This window comes from Lepisosteus platostomus, chromosome 1 (genome assembly GCF_059453375.1).
Source record: "Lepisosteus platostomus isolate fLepPlt1 chromosome 1, fLepPlt1.hap1, whole genome shotgun sequence".
NCBI classification, from domain to species: domain Eukaryota; kingdom Metazoa; phylum Chordata; class Actinopteri; order Semionotiformes; family Lepisosteidae; genus Lepisosteus; species Lepisosteus platostomus.
This window is the reverse complement of record NC_142611.1, coordinates 62,679,467-62,694,569: the sequence shown is the minus strand read 5'-3', so window position 1 is coordinate 62,694,569 and position 15,103 is coordinate 62,679,467. Positions and strand designations below refer to the sequence as shown.

Here is a 15,103-nt window from a genome sequence, read left to right as displayed (position 1 = left end):
CTCAGAAAACCCACCGATATTTTTAATGACGTCCATCACAATCACACGTGGATGCTACAATGATTTCTAAGACTTCAGATGTTTCCGATAGGGGCAGGTTATGTTCCCTTTCACATCTTACCAGATCCTCCCAGCCTGCAATCTACAGAACTGGAAAGAAATGTATACAGCCTCTGCCACAGCAGGTTGATTCATTCCAAGTTTTACCGCAAACTGCTGGCTTTTACAGCGGAGTAAAGCAAGAGTTCACAAATTTGAACTAATAGGCTCAAAAACCAAGAAGGGCTTGAGATCTCCAGCACCTGGTGTTGTCTTGGATACAAGAACCCAGCACAGGAAGGTCCTGGGGAGGATTACACTGTTCTGCAATGGGAGCCCAATTTCCATTGGCACTAGGGACGCAAAAACCTAAATTCAGGAGCAGGAACTCATTCAGAATGAAATGTGCAAATAATATTTTTTAGCAAAATACCTCATTTCTTTTGTCATCTTACCTTAGGGTCAGTGCACAGCATGTTAAACCACAGGACTGAAGCCCATCCATTCTGCTGCTGACTGGCGCCGGAGATGATGACCACAGGCAGCGTGGAGGTCTGTGGGGCACAGCGGGACAGTGGGCATCAGAGAGCCGAACACCTGCCTCTAGGAATCGCCTGCGTCTGCCTTTTGCAAGGGCAGGCTGGCTGAAAAACATTGCTGCGCCAGGTGAGGTTCCAGGGTTTCAGAGAACATTTGCTAAATCAAACCAAGTTCCAATCCTTCTGGGGGACAAATCAACCCCCGGATTATCCAGTGATTATCCCAGGTTCCCAAAGTGTCAAAATGCTACAAATGATGATGATGGGGAACGAGAGGAAGATGTGGGAGAGGCAGGCTTACCACCAGCCTCACAGACACGCCGCACCACTCGAAATGCGTCTCAAAGCTGATGATGTGGAGCTCCTCTGTGACACTCAGCGTGCCCTGCAGTGAGAGAGGCCAGACAGGAACAGTGGCTCAGCAGTGAAAGGATTAGACCGAAGGAGCGGACCAGGAGAGTGCAAGCGGAAGAGAACTGGGACTCACATCATTCATCCCCTTGCCTCCGTTGCCTGCCTTCTGCTCCTTCAGCGTCTGCGGGATGAGAGGACAGACGTGAGGTCAGACTGGCCAACAGGAAGAGCTGCGTAGTGCTGGAGACAAGACAACTGGACAGGGCGCCGGACAGAAATGGGACAGAGTGCCAGGAAGGTACTGTATGTACCCCAGACAAGATGCCAGGTGGGATTGGAAAGGGTGCCAGGCAGAGCTACATCCTGGACAGGTCCCCGGACAGGATCTGTACGGAGTACCAGACTGGAAGGTTCCCCCAACAGGGTCCCAGAGGGAGTCTCAAAGTATGTCAGGCAGAGGTACGCTCACCTGTTCACAGTTATAGCGATGATTAAGAGATGATACAAAAACCCAGAAAATGATTTGTTCTGGTGCTATAAAATGGGGGCCTATTCTCATGACAGGTGAAGTCACGAGAGAAATGAGCTGGGATGATCCAGTGTAGGTTTAAACTCTGTCCTGATTTGGCAGGTTTCAGGAGACAGGAAACCATGGAGAGTTGGGAATCCCAGAGTCTGGTTTGCTATTCTGTTTTCCAGTAGCTCCAGACTTACTCACCAGGTGTCGGAAGTCTGCCACCATACCCCCGTTAGTGCACTCAGCCATGTTCAGAGCTTTGCTGCTGTTCCCCAACACATTAAACCGGCGATACCTGAAGAAACAGTTTCATAAGACTGGAGGACTACAAGTCTGCCCTTTCCCCTTCTCCTCCACATTTAGTCCTGGAGCCCGACCCCTCCTTCTCCATATTTAATCCCGAAACCCATTTCCTTCATATTTTAATCCTGAAACCTGTCTCTTCCACCCCCATATTTATTACTGGAGTCTGGACCCTCTTATTCAGGGATAAACAACATGATTTGTCAGCCTAATGTGTGACAGAGTGCCGATAAAATTGCAACTAGAAATTAAATACACGAGTGGTTTTCAGCCAAACATCCAATTGGCTGGTTAGACATATGATCATCTGCTGTGAAGAACTGTAGATTTAACCCATTCTTTGCGTGGAAGTCAAAATATGACAACAGACTCACCCTTTCACTGGTTGAGCATCCCTGCGAACAGACGGAAAGAGTCATGTTAGCAGGGATGCAGGAGAGGGAAGGAGAGTGCACACAAAATCGAGAGGGAGAAAGTGTGAAGGCAATAGTGCACGGAGAACCTGCGGCAGGGCGAGCGTGCACGGAGGGCGAGCGTGCACAAGAGAGAGAGATGACTGCACAGGGAAGACTGTGCAGGTGTGTGACCTCACCGGTCAATCGCCACAGTTACTTTCATGGAGTGGTTCAGCTCTGGCACTTTGACGAGAAGTCTGTCCATCAAGAAAACAAAACCAAGATTAAAGCTTTGTATTTAACAATAATGCAAAACTCTGCTCAGTCTTAGACTACAGGAGAGAAAGCAGCAGAATTCATCAACATCTTCGTTCATCAATTATCATCCATTTTTATTTCGGGACTTAAAAGTATACTCAGAGCACCAGCCTGATATTATAATACCAAAGTCCCGCTGGTGCCTCAACACCACCAGTGACACTAACAAGGGACAACCCTCTAACAGCACCCTGTGGCGGACACACTAACCTGGTCTTGACCGAGAACTGCACGTTGGTCCGCAGCACCAGGGGACCCTTGCCTTGGGGCATAGAGGGCTGCGTCTCCACAATGAAGGCGCTGGGACAAGAGAAGGAGAGATTAGACAGAGGAGGGGAGAGAGCTAGAGGGAATTTGAATTTGAAATTTGAGAGCAGGGAAGAGAGAGGGAGAGTTTGGCACTGCTGAGCCCAGGGAAGAGCCCGTCTCTCAATAATGTTGAACTTGAACTTTATTGCCATATGTAACCGGTACTGGTACAATGGAATTCTTACTTACCGAAAGTCACTCGTTTGTAAAACAAGTGTAAAAAACAAGACAAAGTCCAAACAGTGCATCAAGACAATGTACAAACAAACAATAGACAATGTGCAAGTAAACATGCAGTTTGAATGTAAACAATACAGACGTGTAAACAATGACTGGAGACGTACAATAAATAAATTACAATGAGGTAGATGGTGATGGTGTAGGTGTGGTCCGAGGGGGATGGCTAAATGTGTTCGCCAGTCTCACTGCTTGTGGATAGAAGCTATTGAAGAATCTAGTGGTAAGTGACCGTATGCTCTTATATCTCTTGTCTGAGGGCAGTGGGGTGAAGAGCTCATGCCCTGGGTGGTGACTGTCCTCTGTGATGGCCAGAATTCTACCACGGCAGCGGTCCTCATAGAGCTGTTGAATCTCGGTGAGACCGCAGCCGATGATCTTCTGGGCCATATTGACCATTCTCTGCAGTGCCTTTTTTTCTCGCGAAGAGGTGTTGCCATACCACACGGTGATCCCGTTGGTGAGGACGCTCTCGATAGTGCAGCGGTAGAAGTTCACCAACACATGTATTGGCATCCCCCATCGCTTGAGGCACCTCAAGAAATAAAGGCGCTGCTGAGCCTTCTTCATGATAGAGTCAGTGTTCACAGTCCAGGTTAGATCTTTAGAGATGTGAATTCCCAAAAACCTAAAGCTGGTGACTGTTTCCACTTCCGTTCCATCAATACTGAGTGGGCTGTGAGTGTGTGGCCTGTGTCTCCGAAAGTCCACTATTAGCTCTTTCGTTTTCTTTATGTTCAAGTCCAGGTTATTGCTATGACACCACCTAAGCAGCTGTACAACTTCATCCCTGTAAGTGGACTCGTCATCATCACTGATCAGTTCTACTGTACGTGTTGTATGTAAATGTCCTGTGATGTATTGATTGTATCTGCTTTGGTAACACTGTAATATACTAGTCATGCCAATAAAGCTGTTTGAATGTTGAATTTGAATCTGAAGAGAGAGAAGGAGGGAGAGAGTTAGAGAGAGGGGAACCTAGATGGAGCCATACTGTCAGACCTGGGCCCTAACAGTCAATCTGGACCAGAGTCATAGTTTTCCAGAAGAAAGCAAGACATCAGGGAAACAAGTACCACTTCACACTTAACAACAACACATTGGAGCACACATATCTCGGTCTCACCATCAGCTCTTCTGGGAGTTTTGACCTGGCAGTGAAGGCACTGAGAGAGAAGGCACACAGGGCTTTCTACGCAATAAGGAGGCTCTTCAACATCAACCCACCAAAAAGATTCTGGCTCCAAATATTTCAAAGTGTAATCCAACCCATTGCCCTATACATCAGTGAAGTGTGAGGTCCCATTTAGTGTAATCCTGATCTGTGAGTAGACAAACACCCCACAGAAACTCTTCACATGGAGTTCTATAGAAGAGAAAAACTCCTGTGAAAAACTATGTGGAGAAAAACTCCTAACAGCGCATGCAGTGCTGAATTAGGCCAATACCCACTATTGATAAATATACAGAAGAGAGTAATAAAGTATTGGCTACACCTAAAAAGCAGCGACCAAAAATCCTACCACTAGAAGGCCCTTTGAGCCAAGAGCCGAGCCCAACAAAGAGCCCTTTGAGCCAGCTGGTCCTGAGGCTCACTGGCCCAAGCCAGACCGACACCAGCCAGCCTCAGGACAGCACTGCTAGAGCACCACAACTCAGAGCCAACCACAGCACAGCACAGATCAAACAGTAATATCTCTCACACACACCATAAACTGGAATGCTACAGAACCTTAAATAGACAATACACATTAGCCGAATATTTGACCAAGATAAAAAACAGCAAAAAGAAACTGACCCTGACCAAAGTGACCAGGGTGACCAAAGCCTGGCCATAGAAACTGGACATAGACAGACCTGGCTGCCCAGAGAGGACAGGCTGTGCTCCCACTGCCAGCGGGGAGAAATAGAGACAGAAGTGCACTTCCTACTGCAATATTCTGGGATTAGACATTCTTCCCCAAATTAAAAAAAATGAATCCCAGAATTTCAACACCTGCCAGAATCACAACAGCTCCCAATTCTACTGGGAGAGGGGAGGAGGGAACTCAGTTGAACTGGCAGCCCAGTGATCTCCTGTCACAGCCTGAGGAACAGTGAGGCTGTCTCCCAATAATGCTCCATATGGTTACATGTAAAGATCTTATGATGGTCTTTATTGTAAATGTTTTGTTTTATGTTAATTGTATTTGTTCTGCTTTATCAACACTGATGTTACTCATTGGTCATGCCAATAAAGCACCTATAATTGAACTGAGAGGGGGAGAACGAGGGGAAGAGAAATGAGGTAGAAGGAGAGAAGAGGGAAGTGGGGGAGAGAGAGGGAGAGACAGAGAGAGCACAGCAATCCTACAGACCCACAGCAGACCTCGGCTCACACTAGGCCAGCACTTCGACAGATGCCAAGTGTATCCCATCTCTCTGCCTGTGAGGCCACACAACAAACTCACAGCACACAGCAAACTCTCTTCTCGGATGACAGAGATGGTTTTTGGCATGTGTACGAGCTCTGTACTCCTAGGTGGAAGACTGGTGGTTCAGACGGTCTCTACGGACACCGATGTACCCACGAGTCCATTCCCCCACCCTGCTGCACACAAAGGTATCAGCACTGCTCCGGGGGAAGAGAGGAACCACCACCGAACATCACAGAAACCAGGACAGGTGTCCCGCTGCTGGGCCTCTGGGCTCAAGCATGCCATTGACGTTTTTGAAAGGAACTGTTAGTGCCGATACCTTGCAGGTAAGTCATTAGCACAACCTCACATGGCCCACAGACAGGAATCTGTCTTTGGAAGGTGGGAGGAAGCCTTCGCAAACTTGGGGAGAACATGCATACTCCACACAGAAGGTGCTCCAGTCCACAACTGAACGTAGAGTTGAGGCATCACCATGCTGCCATGCAGCCTTTAATGATTCTAGTGCCCAAACATGGGCGCTGGCAGTGGCCCTATGCGCTCACCTCTTGAGCAGCTCATTGAGCAGGGTGTCCCCTCTCTTCTGCAGGGCAGGTTTCTTGGTCTTGAAGGGGTCGCCCTCGTAGGTCACCTTGCCCATCAGCTCCTCCAGCTTCTTGAGGAGTTTCCTCAGCTGGAACAGGCTCTCGGCCTCCACTGTGAACCTGCACATACGCACACACATCAACACACAGGACATAAGACAGGGGCTCCTCTCTATTCCAAGGCTTGCTTTTGGCTACAGAGCAGCTAATCGGCAGTTTGGGTCCAGAACAGAAAGAATCTTTTATTTCTCAATATGGAAAAATCATTTAGCTTCTTTTTTTTTTAACTTGGAAACTGAACAACAATTCCTAATATGTTGCACTGGAGCAAAAAAAGTGAAAGTCCTTCTGTTTGGTGTTCGGACAAAACAGTACTCATAATTCAATGCATATTTTTTTTTATATTCCAAGCCGATTACTTTTAATCTACAAGCTCCCATGTAAGGGATTACTCTTTTAAATTGGATGAGGGTGGACATTGCTAATGGTTTAAATTGTGATCCATTACTTTACGTGCTAGCTGCTCGCACCCTGCAGAGATCACTGTATGCCCGCCGACTGATCTAAAGGGATGACGGACGGCTTTTTAAGTGAGTTTTCCACCCCGGGCCGGGCGTACCAGCGCTCCAGCTGCTGTAGGCACACGCTGTCGGGCGCCCCGATGCACGCCTTCTGCTGGCGCCGCCGCCACGCCGGCAGCTCCTCCCCCACCAGCGAGTTCAACACCTCCTCCGCCAGATCCAGGACACTGCTCATCCGTCCCAGCAGGGCCTGGGCAGGGCAGGGAGGAGGAGGGAGAAAAGGAGCAGGGATAGGAGGAAGAGTGAGAAATGGGAAAGGCAGGGGGTCAGGAGAAAGACGACAGATGAGCTGGATCTCTAGGGTGGGGGACCCCAGCTTCTCCATCCAAGAGCTGCCTCCGGGTAAGGCCCCAGATACAGGTTGAAACTCAGTCTAAACCCCTGTCTGTCAGAAAGAGCATCCTGTTCAATTACAAAACTGGTCAGCCTCTAGTTGAAAGACATCGTTCCAAGTCACCAGTCCCACCCCACACTCTCAGGTCCTCTACACAACATAATTCCAACACCACAAGTGTCAGAGTAACTCAGTTCTTTAATTGATAATCAGTAGGCCCAATATAGCAATTAAGACACTGGTTGTATCAGAGTTCTGGAATGGAGCTGACCGGAAGAAGTCCAAACCAGGTGAGTGCAGAGGCCAGTCCCATCTCCACCGCAGGTCTTCATTCAATTAAGCAATTAAGGACAGGACACTGACAAGTGGACGAGCAGAGTCAAGGACTAGCCCCCCGATCTGGTCTTTAGTATCTCACAGTGCCCTCCCAAACCCCAGCCTACCTTCCTGGAGGTGTCCAGTCGATTGAGCAGCTCCTGCAGAATCCGCATTTCCTCTTTCTTCTCCTTCTCGTTAGCGTTGCCTGGAAGAAGAAGATAAGATCACTTTATTGGTCATATACAATTTCTTGCATTAAGAATTTGTCTTTTCGCATACCCCAGCTTGCTCTCTCTGAGACACAGACAGGGAGAGAAGCTTGGGGTCAGAGCGCAGGTTCAGTCAGTTATATGGCGCCCCTGGAGCAGCTGGGGTTAAGGGTCTTGCTCAAGGGCCCAGTGGAGTAGGATTCCTCTGCCGGCCGCGGGATACAAACCGGCAACCTTCCAGCCACAGGCGCAGATCCTCAGCCACAGAGCCACTACACCGCCCAGTAGCCACACCCCAAGCAGCAATTACAACCACAGATCTCAGCCAAGACAACCCCGGGCCCCCCTCTCCTTTCCCCATCGTGCCCGAAACCCAGCCCACGATTTCTGAGAAACAGCACGCACAGAGTGACACCAAATCTCCAGCTTTGGCACTGAGGAGCTAAAGAAGCCATTGAGAACACCAATCCAGCATGTCTAGAATATACTGACCGAGCCCTGCCTTAATGTGAGCCTGAGTCTTCAAGCCCAGGGGTGTCCAGACCTGGTCCTGAAGGTCCTGGTGGGTCTGCAAGGTTTTCCTTCCAGCTTAGCTCAGAACTCATTCAGCTCATTAGTGGCTTAAATGGACCAATTGAACAGCTTCTCCCAACTCTTCAGGTGCTGCTGCTTTAAAGAGACCTGGACACCCTGCAGACACACTGACCCCCCAGGACCAGGACTGAACACCCTGCAGACACACTGACCCCCCCACAGGACCAGGACTGAACACCCTGCAGACACACTGACCCCCCCACAGGACCAGGACTGAACACCCTGCAGACACACTGATCCTCCCCCCCCCCCCCCCAGGACCAGGACTGGACACCCTGCAGCACCAGACCTGGACTTGGTGTCAAGGCAGACAGCAGAAACACAGACTATGAGCTTGGGCTTCGATGCTTTGATCAACAACGTCCAGTGTTGCAAATAAAATCATCCACAAGTTGCATGTGCACAGCTGCCGCTGGGAGAGGCCCATTTCCACACACTGATCGCTTCCTCCTTCAGACTCACCCGAGGGATTTTGCAAGCAGGCCATACAACACTGGCAGGCACAGTCCTGACAAGAGCAGTCCTGACAGGAGCCCTGTGACAGTCCCACTGCTGTACAGAGGCATGAGTGTGCGCTGTGCTTACACCTTCCAGCCTGGACTCAACAGATCTCAGGAGCTCAGCTAAACAGGACATGGTCATTACTGGGAAGAGGGATGTCTGGTAAAAACCAGGTGGCTGCTGTAACTGGCAATGGCGAACCAGAAGGGGTATTCTTCCATCTCACTCAGAATTCCCAAATCAAATAACTCTCCCTTATAAGAAACTGCCCTGTGACTCAGGCTCCTTTCCTCTTGAAGAACGTTAAGCTTTGAAAGTTTTTTAACATGAGGTCCTGCACTCTCAAACTGAAATTTCACCCTTTTCAAGTAACCTAACACTCCTAGACATTTCCTTTGGGAATGTCAGTAAATATTTGTGTGTATATATACAATTTGAAGTCCTTTTTCCCCTTCCTAGTGCAACAGCCTTCTCTAAGTCAGCACTATGATTGAATGATAACAAGCAGGATCAATACTGCAATTAAGATACTCTTGCACTGCGACCCTGCAGCCTCGACAGAAAAGGCAATTTCAACAAAATACCGAGCAGAAAACAGAGGAGGCACAAACCACTCCTGGTGCTACACTGGCTGGGTGCATCATTGCAGAGTCAGATGCTTGACATTTATAACAGAGGAGTGGAACCACTGTGGGCCAAGTACAGTTAGCTGGGGGAGGACATGGAAGGTATTCATTGTGATTTGGCAGGGCTTTCTAACCCCAGATGGGAATTTGGCACTGCACTGGAACACACTGATGTCGCGCCTTTCAAATGGCGGAACGGGATAATGAATCCAAGTGTTGAAGAGAAAAGCGCAGGAGGGGAAGAAAGAGATATAAAGACTTCAAGGTCAGAGACTCACCCTCCATCATGTGTGTCTTATATTTGAAGTCAAACTCATCCTGCTGGTCCTCAAGTGACTTCACATGGTGTTCCATCTCCTAGACACACACGCACAACACACATGGGAGAGAGGTCATCAGTAATACAGCCTGTCGTGACCTCCCTGAGGCGGGACGAGGAAGGCCACTTTCAATAACCAAGATGTCAAGGGAAGAGCACACAGGGAGTAGTCACGGAGACCCAGAGAAACACACTGGTAAGGAACAGAACGCTTTGTACTGCAAGTAACTGAACAAAGCTGGACAGAGACTTGACAGGAGGGATCAGGGCTTGGTGAACACTGAGTATTAATCCCCTTGGCAGGAATCACAAATTTGAAACTGGGTGAGGAACAAGCCTTTAGCAGTGGCTACATGGAGTCCAGACTGGAAGCATAGAGCAAAAGTTGGGTTCGAAGATACAAGTCCTGTTTATCCCAGGGATGCCAAGACAGGAGCACTTTAGAGAAGCCAGTAAGATTCAGCCAGCTTGAGGGAGACCAGGGCACCAGAAGATGCACGCAAACCGGGGGTGAATATGCAAACTCCACACAAGGCTTTCAAGTCTGGAATTTGACCCCAGACTGTAGGCCCGTGTGGCAAACACAGAAACAGCCACGTCACCAATATCCTGTTTGCCCTGCTGTAATCCTTTGCTCTGGAAGTCAGCCAGAATGTAAATAAAGAGTTCCAGTACCAGATCTGTGATCTGTTAGTACCCTGCGGCTCCTTAACACAAGAGCGTCCAGTGTTTTAGGATATTTAGAATCCTTTTTCCTAGTTGACCCTGGCCAGCAACCCGCCAACAGTACAGCGTCCACATGCTTCCTTTGGAAAAACGCCAAGGTCCTGCCCCCTCAGACTGAGGGTTAATTGTGCATCTGCTGGCATCTCTGTCAATGGTAAACGGAGTAAATGATTTCTCCCAGCACTCGCCAGCCTTGTACAGCTGACCAAGGAGACTGGAGGGAGGGGAACTTGCTCAAGGATGGGGGTTAGCAGTGAGGTTTCTCTGCAAGTCAGTGGGGATGCTATACCAGGAACCTCCTAGTAACACGTTCTCATGTTCTACATCTTAACCACTGGACCAGCAGGCCTCCCTCTGACTTCCAGAGGACACTGGGCCCTGCCCCCCAGAATTCCAGGGTCATGTGACCCAACATCCCGGCAGCCCAGATGCGCACACAGTATCCACCATGGAACAAGTAATAGGTTTATTCCATGCTGAAAAAAAGAAGAAAGAGAACACAACGTTTCGGCCGTGGAGCCTTCTTCAGGTGTCACGGCTTTCCTCGTCAAAGCACAGAGGGAGCATTATGACTGACACCTGAAGAAGGCTCCACGGCCGAAACGTTGTGTTCTCTTTCTTCTTTTTTTCAGCATGGAATAAACCTATTACTTGTTCCTTTGCAGCCTACGCATGCTGACGCAGCTACCCACCTGAACCTGTATCCACCATGTATGTATCCTCCATCCCGGCAGCCCAGATGTGCCACATGTATCCTGCATCCCGGCAGTCCACACTTTTTACAGCTCCTGCCATGTGCCTCTGCCAATGTTTCCGTCCCACTGCCATATCACGCACAGACCATCCCCCATTTCCGATTCCCACAGCGCCAGGCAGCAGCTCCTGGGCTGAACTGGAGCCTCGCTTCCAGTATGGATGTAGTCTGGCTAAACTACGGCCGTAAAAATAACTACAATTGCCCCCCCCAACACCCCTATCTCCCCTGCAACACCAAGGAGAAAGAAACAGTGCAGGAGCTGGAGCAGGAGCTAAGCCAACACAGAAATCAGACACTGAGGCTGAAAGAGGAAAGACAGAACAGGCAGATGGGGACAGAGACGTGACAGGAAGTCATGGGCTTGCCTGCACTTTGCCACGGAGCTCCTCGATCTTCCTGTCCAGACACCTCTGGCTGTCCGTCTCCATAGGGTTCTGCTGGACCTGCAGCAGCTGCACCTGAGAGGAGAGACCGGGTCAAACTGGGTCACCGCGGCGGTGGGGGTGAGCCCAGAGGCCTTCTGCAAAACAGGAGCTTGACGATCCTTGAAAACCATGTGAACCCTTTTTTCTTCCTAAGACACTGACAACATGTAGGACGCAGCCTGACACCATGTCTCAAACAGAAAAATGAAGGCTTTGCAATATCCCAGCACGGAAGGTAATAAAAATCCCATCCTGGATCGTGGATCACTCTAGATGCTTTATTATTTTTAATGCCCCAGCAGTACAGGTCTCGTATAGCCAATAGTTCACTGATTATTAGCCACTACCACCGACACTTACACTGTATATTTTTTATGGAACAAGTAATAGGTTTATTTCATGCTAAAAATAAGATAGAAAACAACATTTCGGCCGTGGAGCCTTCTTCAGGTGTGAGCCACACACCTGCTCACAACAGAAGGCTTCACAGCCAAAAAGTTGCGTTTTCTTTCTTCTTTTTTCCAGTCTGGAATAAACCTATTACTTGTTCCTTTGCAGCCTACGCATGCTGTTGCAGCTACCCACCTGCACATTTTTTATTATTGTATATCGTTAAATCCCTATTGTATTGCATACTGGGAAGCACGGTCTTCACAAGACTCGCCTGCCATTTTTATTTACTGCTGTCCTCCCCTGTCTGCACACTGAGAGAACAAGTGTGATGAAGAATTGCATTGTTCCCGTTAAAAACGGCAAATCAACATCGAACATGAAGGCAGGTTCAAAACAAGCAAAGGATTTCTTGCACTGGAAACAAACTGATCCCTGAAACTAGAGGGAACTGAGCTTTATCTTAAACACGATGCACAGCCTGCACATCTTCCTGTGTACAAAGCAAGACGCCAAAAGGATTTACAGGTCGCTGGAGTTCATGGTAGAGAAATGTTAGAAATAAAATGAATAATTCCTGACTACAAACAACAGTTTGCAGTCATAACCGTTACTTGCAGTACAACAAAGCAGCAGTCTGCTGTCGGAGAGAGAAACCCAACCCAAGGGAAAGAGCAAGCAGACATGAGCAGAAGAGAGAGGAGTACAACAGTGTACACTGTGAGGACAGGGCGTAGTCAGGAACAAAGCAAAGTTCAAAACCAAGTAAACACAGCAGGAAGACACCAAGGGGGCTCAAAAGGCAAAGCAGAGGATGAAGTAAAGTCAGGAATCCAAGAATCAGAGGAACCAGAGACAAAACACTCAGGAGGCTGCAAGCAAACTCTATATGAGAGCACAGGGTGCAGTCAGACCAGAGCTTCAATAACAACCACCACCAGAGACCAGCGTGGTCATAAACTGGCCCCAGGTGGCCCAGGTCTCCTGTCTGATTAAATATCCATGGCAACCGGCACTGACTGACAGGTGAGTGGAGGTGTGACTGGTGCCATGGCAATGCTAGCCCTCTAGCTGGGGACGAGCCTGAAACTTGCCTCCCAGAAATTCGGGGTGAGGGCTTGGCGTGGGGCTTCTGTGCGCACCGCAACGGCGATTCCAGACATCCATTCCTACTCGCCACTGCCACAAAGGAGAGAATCCTTTGCCCGAGGGGCATGGGAGTGGGCGCCCAGGGTGAGCATGGGCTTCAGTGCCACTCTGCCTTGAAAAGGCAGATCTCCGCCGTCTCCGTCATCAAACTGGACTCCAGCGGGATGAGATGACAGGCCACCCCCCACCCAACTCGAGGCCCAGGGCCAAGAACAACGAGTTTCCCGACACCTGAAATTAAACTCTGCCAAGCGAGAGGCGGAATCTGTCTCGCTGCAGGTGCTACATTCCTGCACAGACCAACTGTCCTCGCGTCAGACTTTTAAAAAATATATATTGCTGCATTATTACTCTTTGTCTTGCGAAGAAACAAAGAAATCCAAGACAGCTGGCAGACAACAAAACCACGTCACTGCCACAACTGTTGTGCAAGCCCTGGGAGTTAAACCTTTTCCCCAAGCGACCCCGTGTGTGAAGACAGAATTCTGCCTGCAGCAGGACCTCACTGCCAGCTAGCTAACACCATGCGTCTGCTTGATCAGCGAACCCATACGGCCAGAGCTGCGCTGATATGCCTGAAGAGCTCCTTTATCAGCAGCTAAAACCCGAGTTTCTCTCCCTTTTAGTGGTTCCACGGTTTAACCGTCACCACTCTGGACTCCAAATCCAGCGATCCGAGTTTCTCCCCTTTTTATGTGGCTCACCATGATAAGCAGTCAGCACCCTGTAATCAGACTGTCCCAGTTCAGCTCAACACTCACCTGGAGCTACAGAGCAAAACTGTGACAGTCCCACAGAACAGAACCATCAGCGAGAGGCTACAGCGGGGCCCCTCTCTCCTCGGGACTCGAGCCACTCCAGGACTGAATGGGCATCGAGCCAGCAGAGCCTGGATTGGACAACACTACGACAGACCCCCATCAGCTGTTCCCTTATCCTGCTGCACAAGGGTTACTCTTCTACAGCTGTGGATGATTACAGCTCAATATTCAACATACTGACCTCCAGAATTCAGTTCTTATCCAAGCACATACTGATATCAAATATAACTCACCTATAGTACTCTTAACGTATAAATATCTGAATGTTGAGCATGCCTAATGAGACTGATTAATGAGTTTGTATAAACCGGTGGTATACAAAATGCATAATCCTGGTTTTTGTAACTCTTGATATCTGCTGTAGTATGATCACTCTCACGTAACAAGCTGCCGTTAGTATCTAGCCAGACATTCACTCTTATTTACCTTAAATGCTTCTATGTTCACGTTTTATGTATTAACAAATGTATAACATGTATTTTGAGTCTGCGTGCAGACTGCTTGTTCTTGTCGATTGAGTCCTGAAAACCAAGGTAAGCTCAGACTACATACTGTTACAAATAACACACAGTAAATTCACAACTCCTACAAGTGCGAAAGATTTTAAGTATCACTGCAAGTTGGCTTATGAAGAAACAAAAAAATTCAAGATTCTACTGGATGAAATCTCTGTGGACAGGTTAGCTACGAACTACTGAACAGCCTCTGGTCATTTACAACCTTATTCATTTCAGCACAGCTCTGTGTAATAAAAATGCCATAAAACACAGCACAATTACTGATTAACCAGGGGGCGCCCTGTCTTTTCTCTTATCGCCAGACCACTGGCACTGACCAGGGGGTCGAAGTTCACGATCTGAAACCAGCAAGACACCAGCCAGATGCCCTCTTCTCCCAGATCAGTCCCGGTCGAACCTGTGACATACCCGATCGGTGTCGAGTGCTTAAAAGGAGGACGTCGGACACAGTGGGGTGAGGGAGGGGATTTGGGGAGAGACCTGACAGCCCCTCACCACATCCTGGGACTGGTGTGGGGTGTGGAACCTGAATCAAGGACCGCTTTTAGGGGATTTTTTTTTTGCAGACCATTAGCGGCACTGGTTGGCATGCGGCAGAAATAAAGGACATTGATGCCCTGGAAAGAGCTCACAGAGGTGGAACAGGAATCATCTGTAGTCCAAACTAAAGAAAGTCAGACTAAACCGAATCTCTTTTGCAAACGGCACACACAAAAAACAACCTCTTAGTCTTTCCAGTTCTCCCAGCCAAACTGATTTCTTCCTGCTGTTTCAGGAAGTAGGGCAGGAAGTCGGCTTCAGCAGTGTGGCTGGGCTGCTTGTC

General features: G+C 48.8%; 1 protein-coding gene across 2 annotated transcripts in view; it reads right to left on the bottom strand.

Annotated features, from left to right (window-relative positions):
• The window catches only part of stat2 (signal transducer and activator of transcription 2), a 38,685-nt gene that overhangs the window by 13,055 nt on the left and 10,527 nt on the right, over positions 1 to 15,103 (bottom strand). For both annotated transcript variants that reach the window (XM_088633391.1, XM_088633392.1), the window contains exons 5-16: positions 11,343 to 11,435; positions 9,454 to 9,532; positions 7,371 to 7,450; positions 6,632 to 6,783; positions 5,974 to 6,132; positions 2,676 to 2,765; positions 2,345 to 2,404; positions 2,127 to 2,147; positions 1,651 to 1,744; positions 1,066 to 1,113; positions 880 to 963; positions 495 to 593 (exon numbers count right to left, since the gene is read on the bottom strand). In XM_088633391.1, coding sequence (XP_088489517.1) covers positions 495 to 593; positions 880 to 963; positions 1,066 to 1,113; positions 1,651 to 1,744; positions 2,127 to 2,147; positions 2,345 to 2,404; positions 2,676 to 2,765; positions 5,974 to 6,132; positions 6,632 to 6,783; positions 7,371 to 7,450; positions 9,454 to 9,532; positions 11,343 to 11,435 — 1,059 coding nt within the window. The remainder of the gene's footprint in view (positions 1 to 494; positions 594 to 879; positions 964 to 1,065; positions 1,114 to 1,650; positions 1,745 to 2,126; positions 2,148 to 2,344; positions 2,405 to 2,675; positions 2,766 to 5,973; positions 6,133 to 6,631; positions 6,784 to 7,370; positions 7,451 to 9,453; positions 9,533 to 11,342; positions 11,436 to 15,103) is intronic.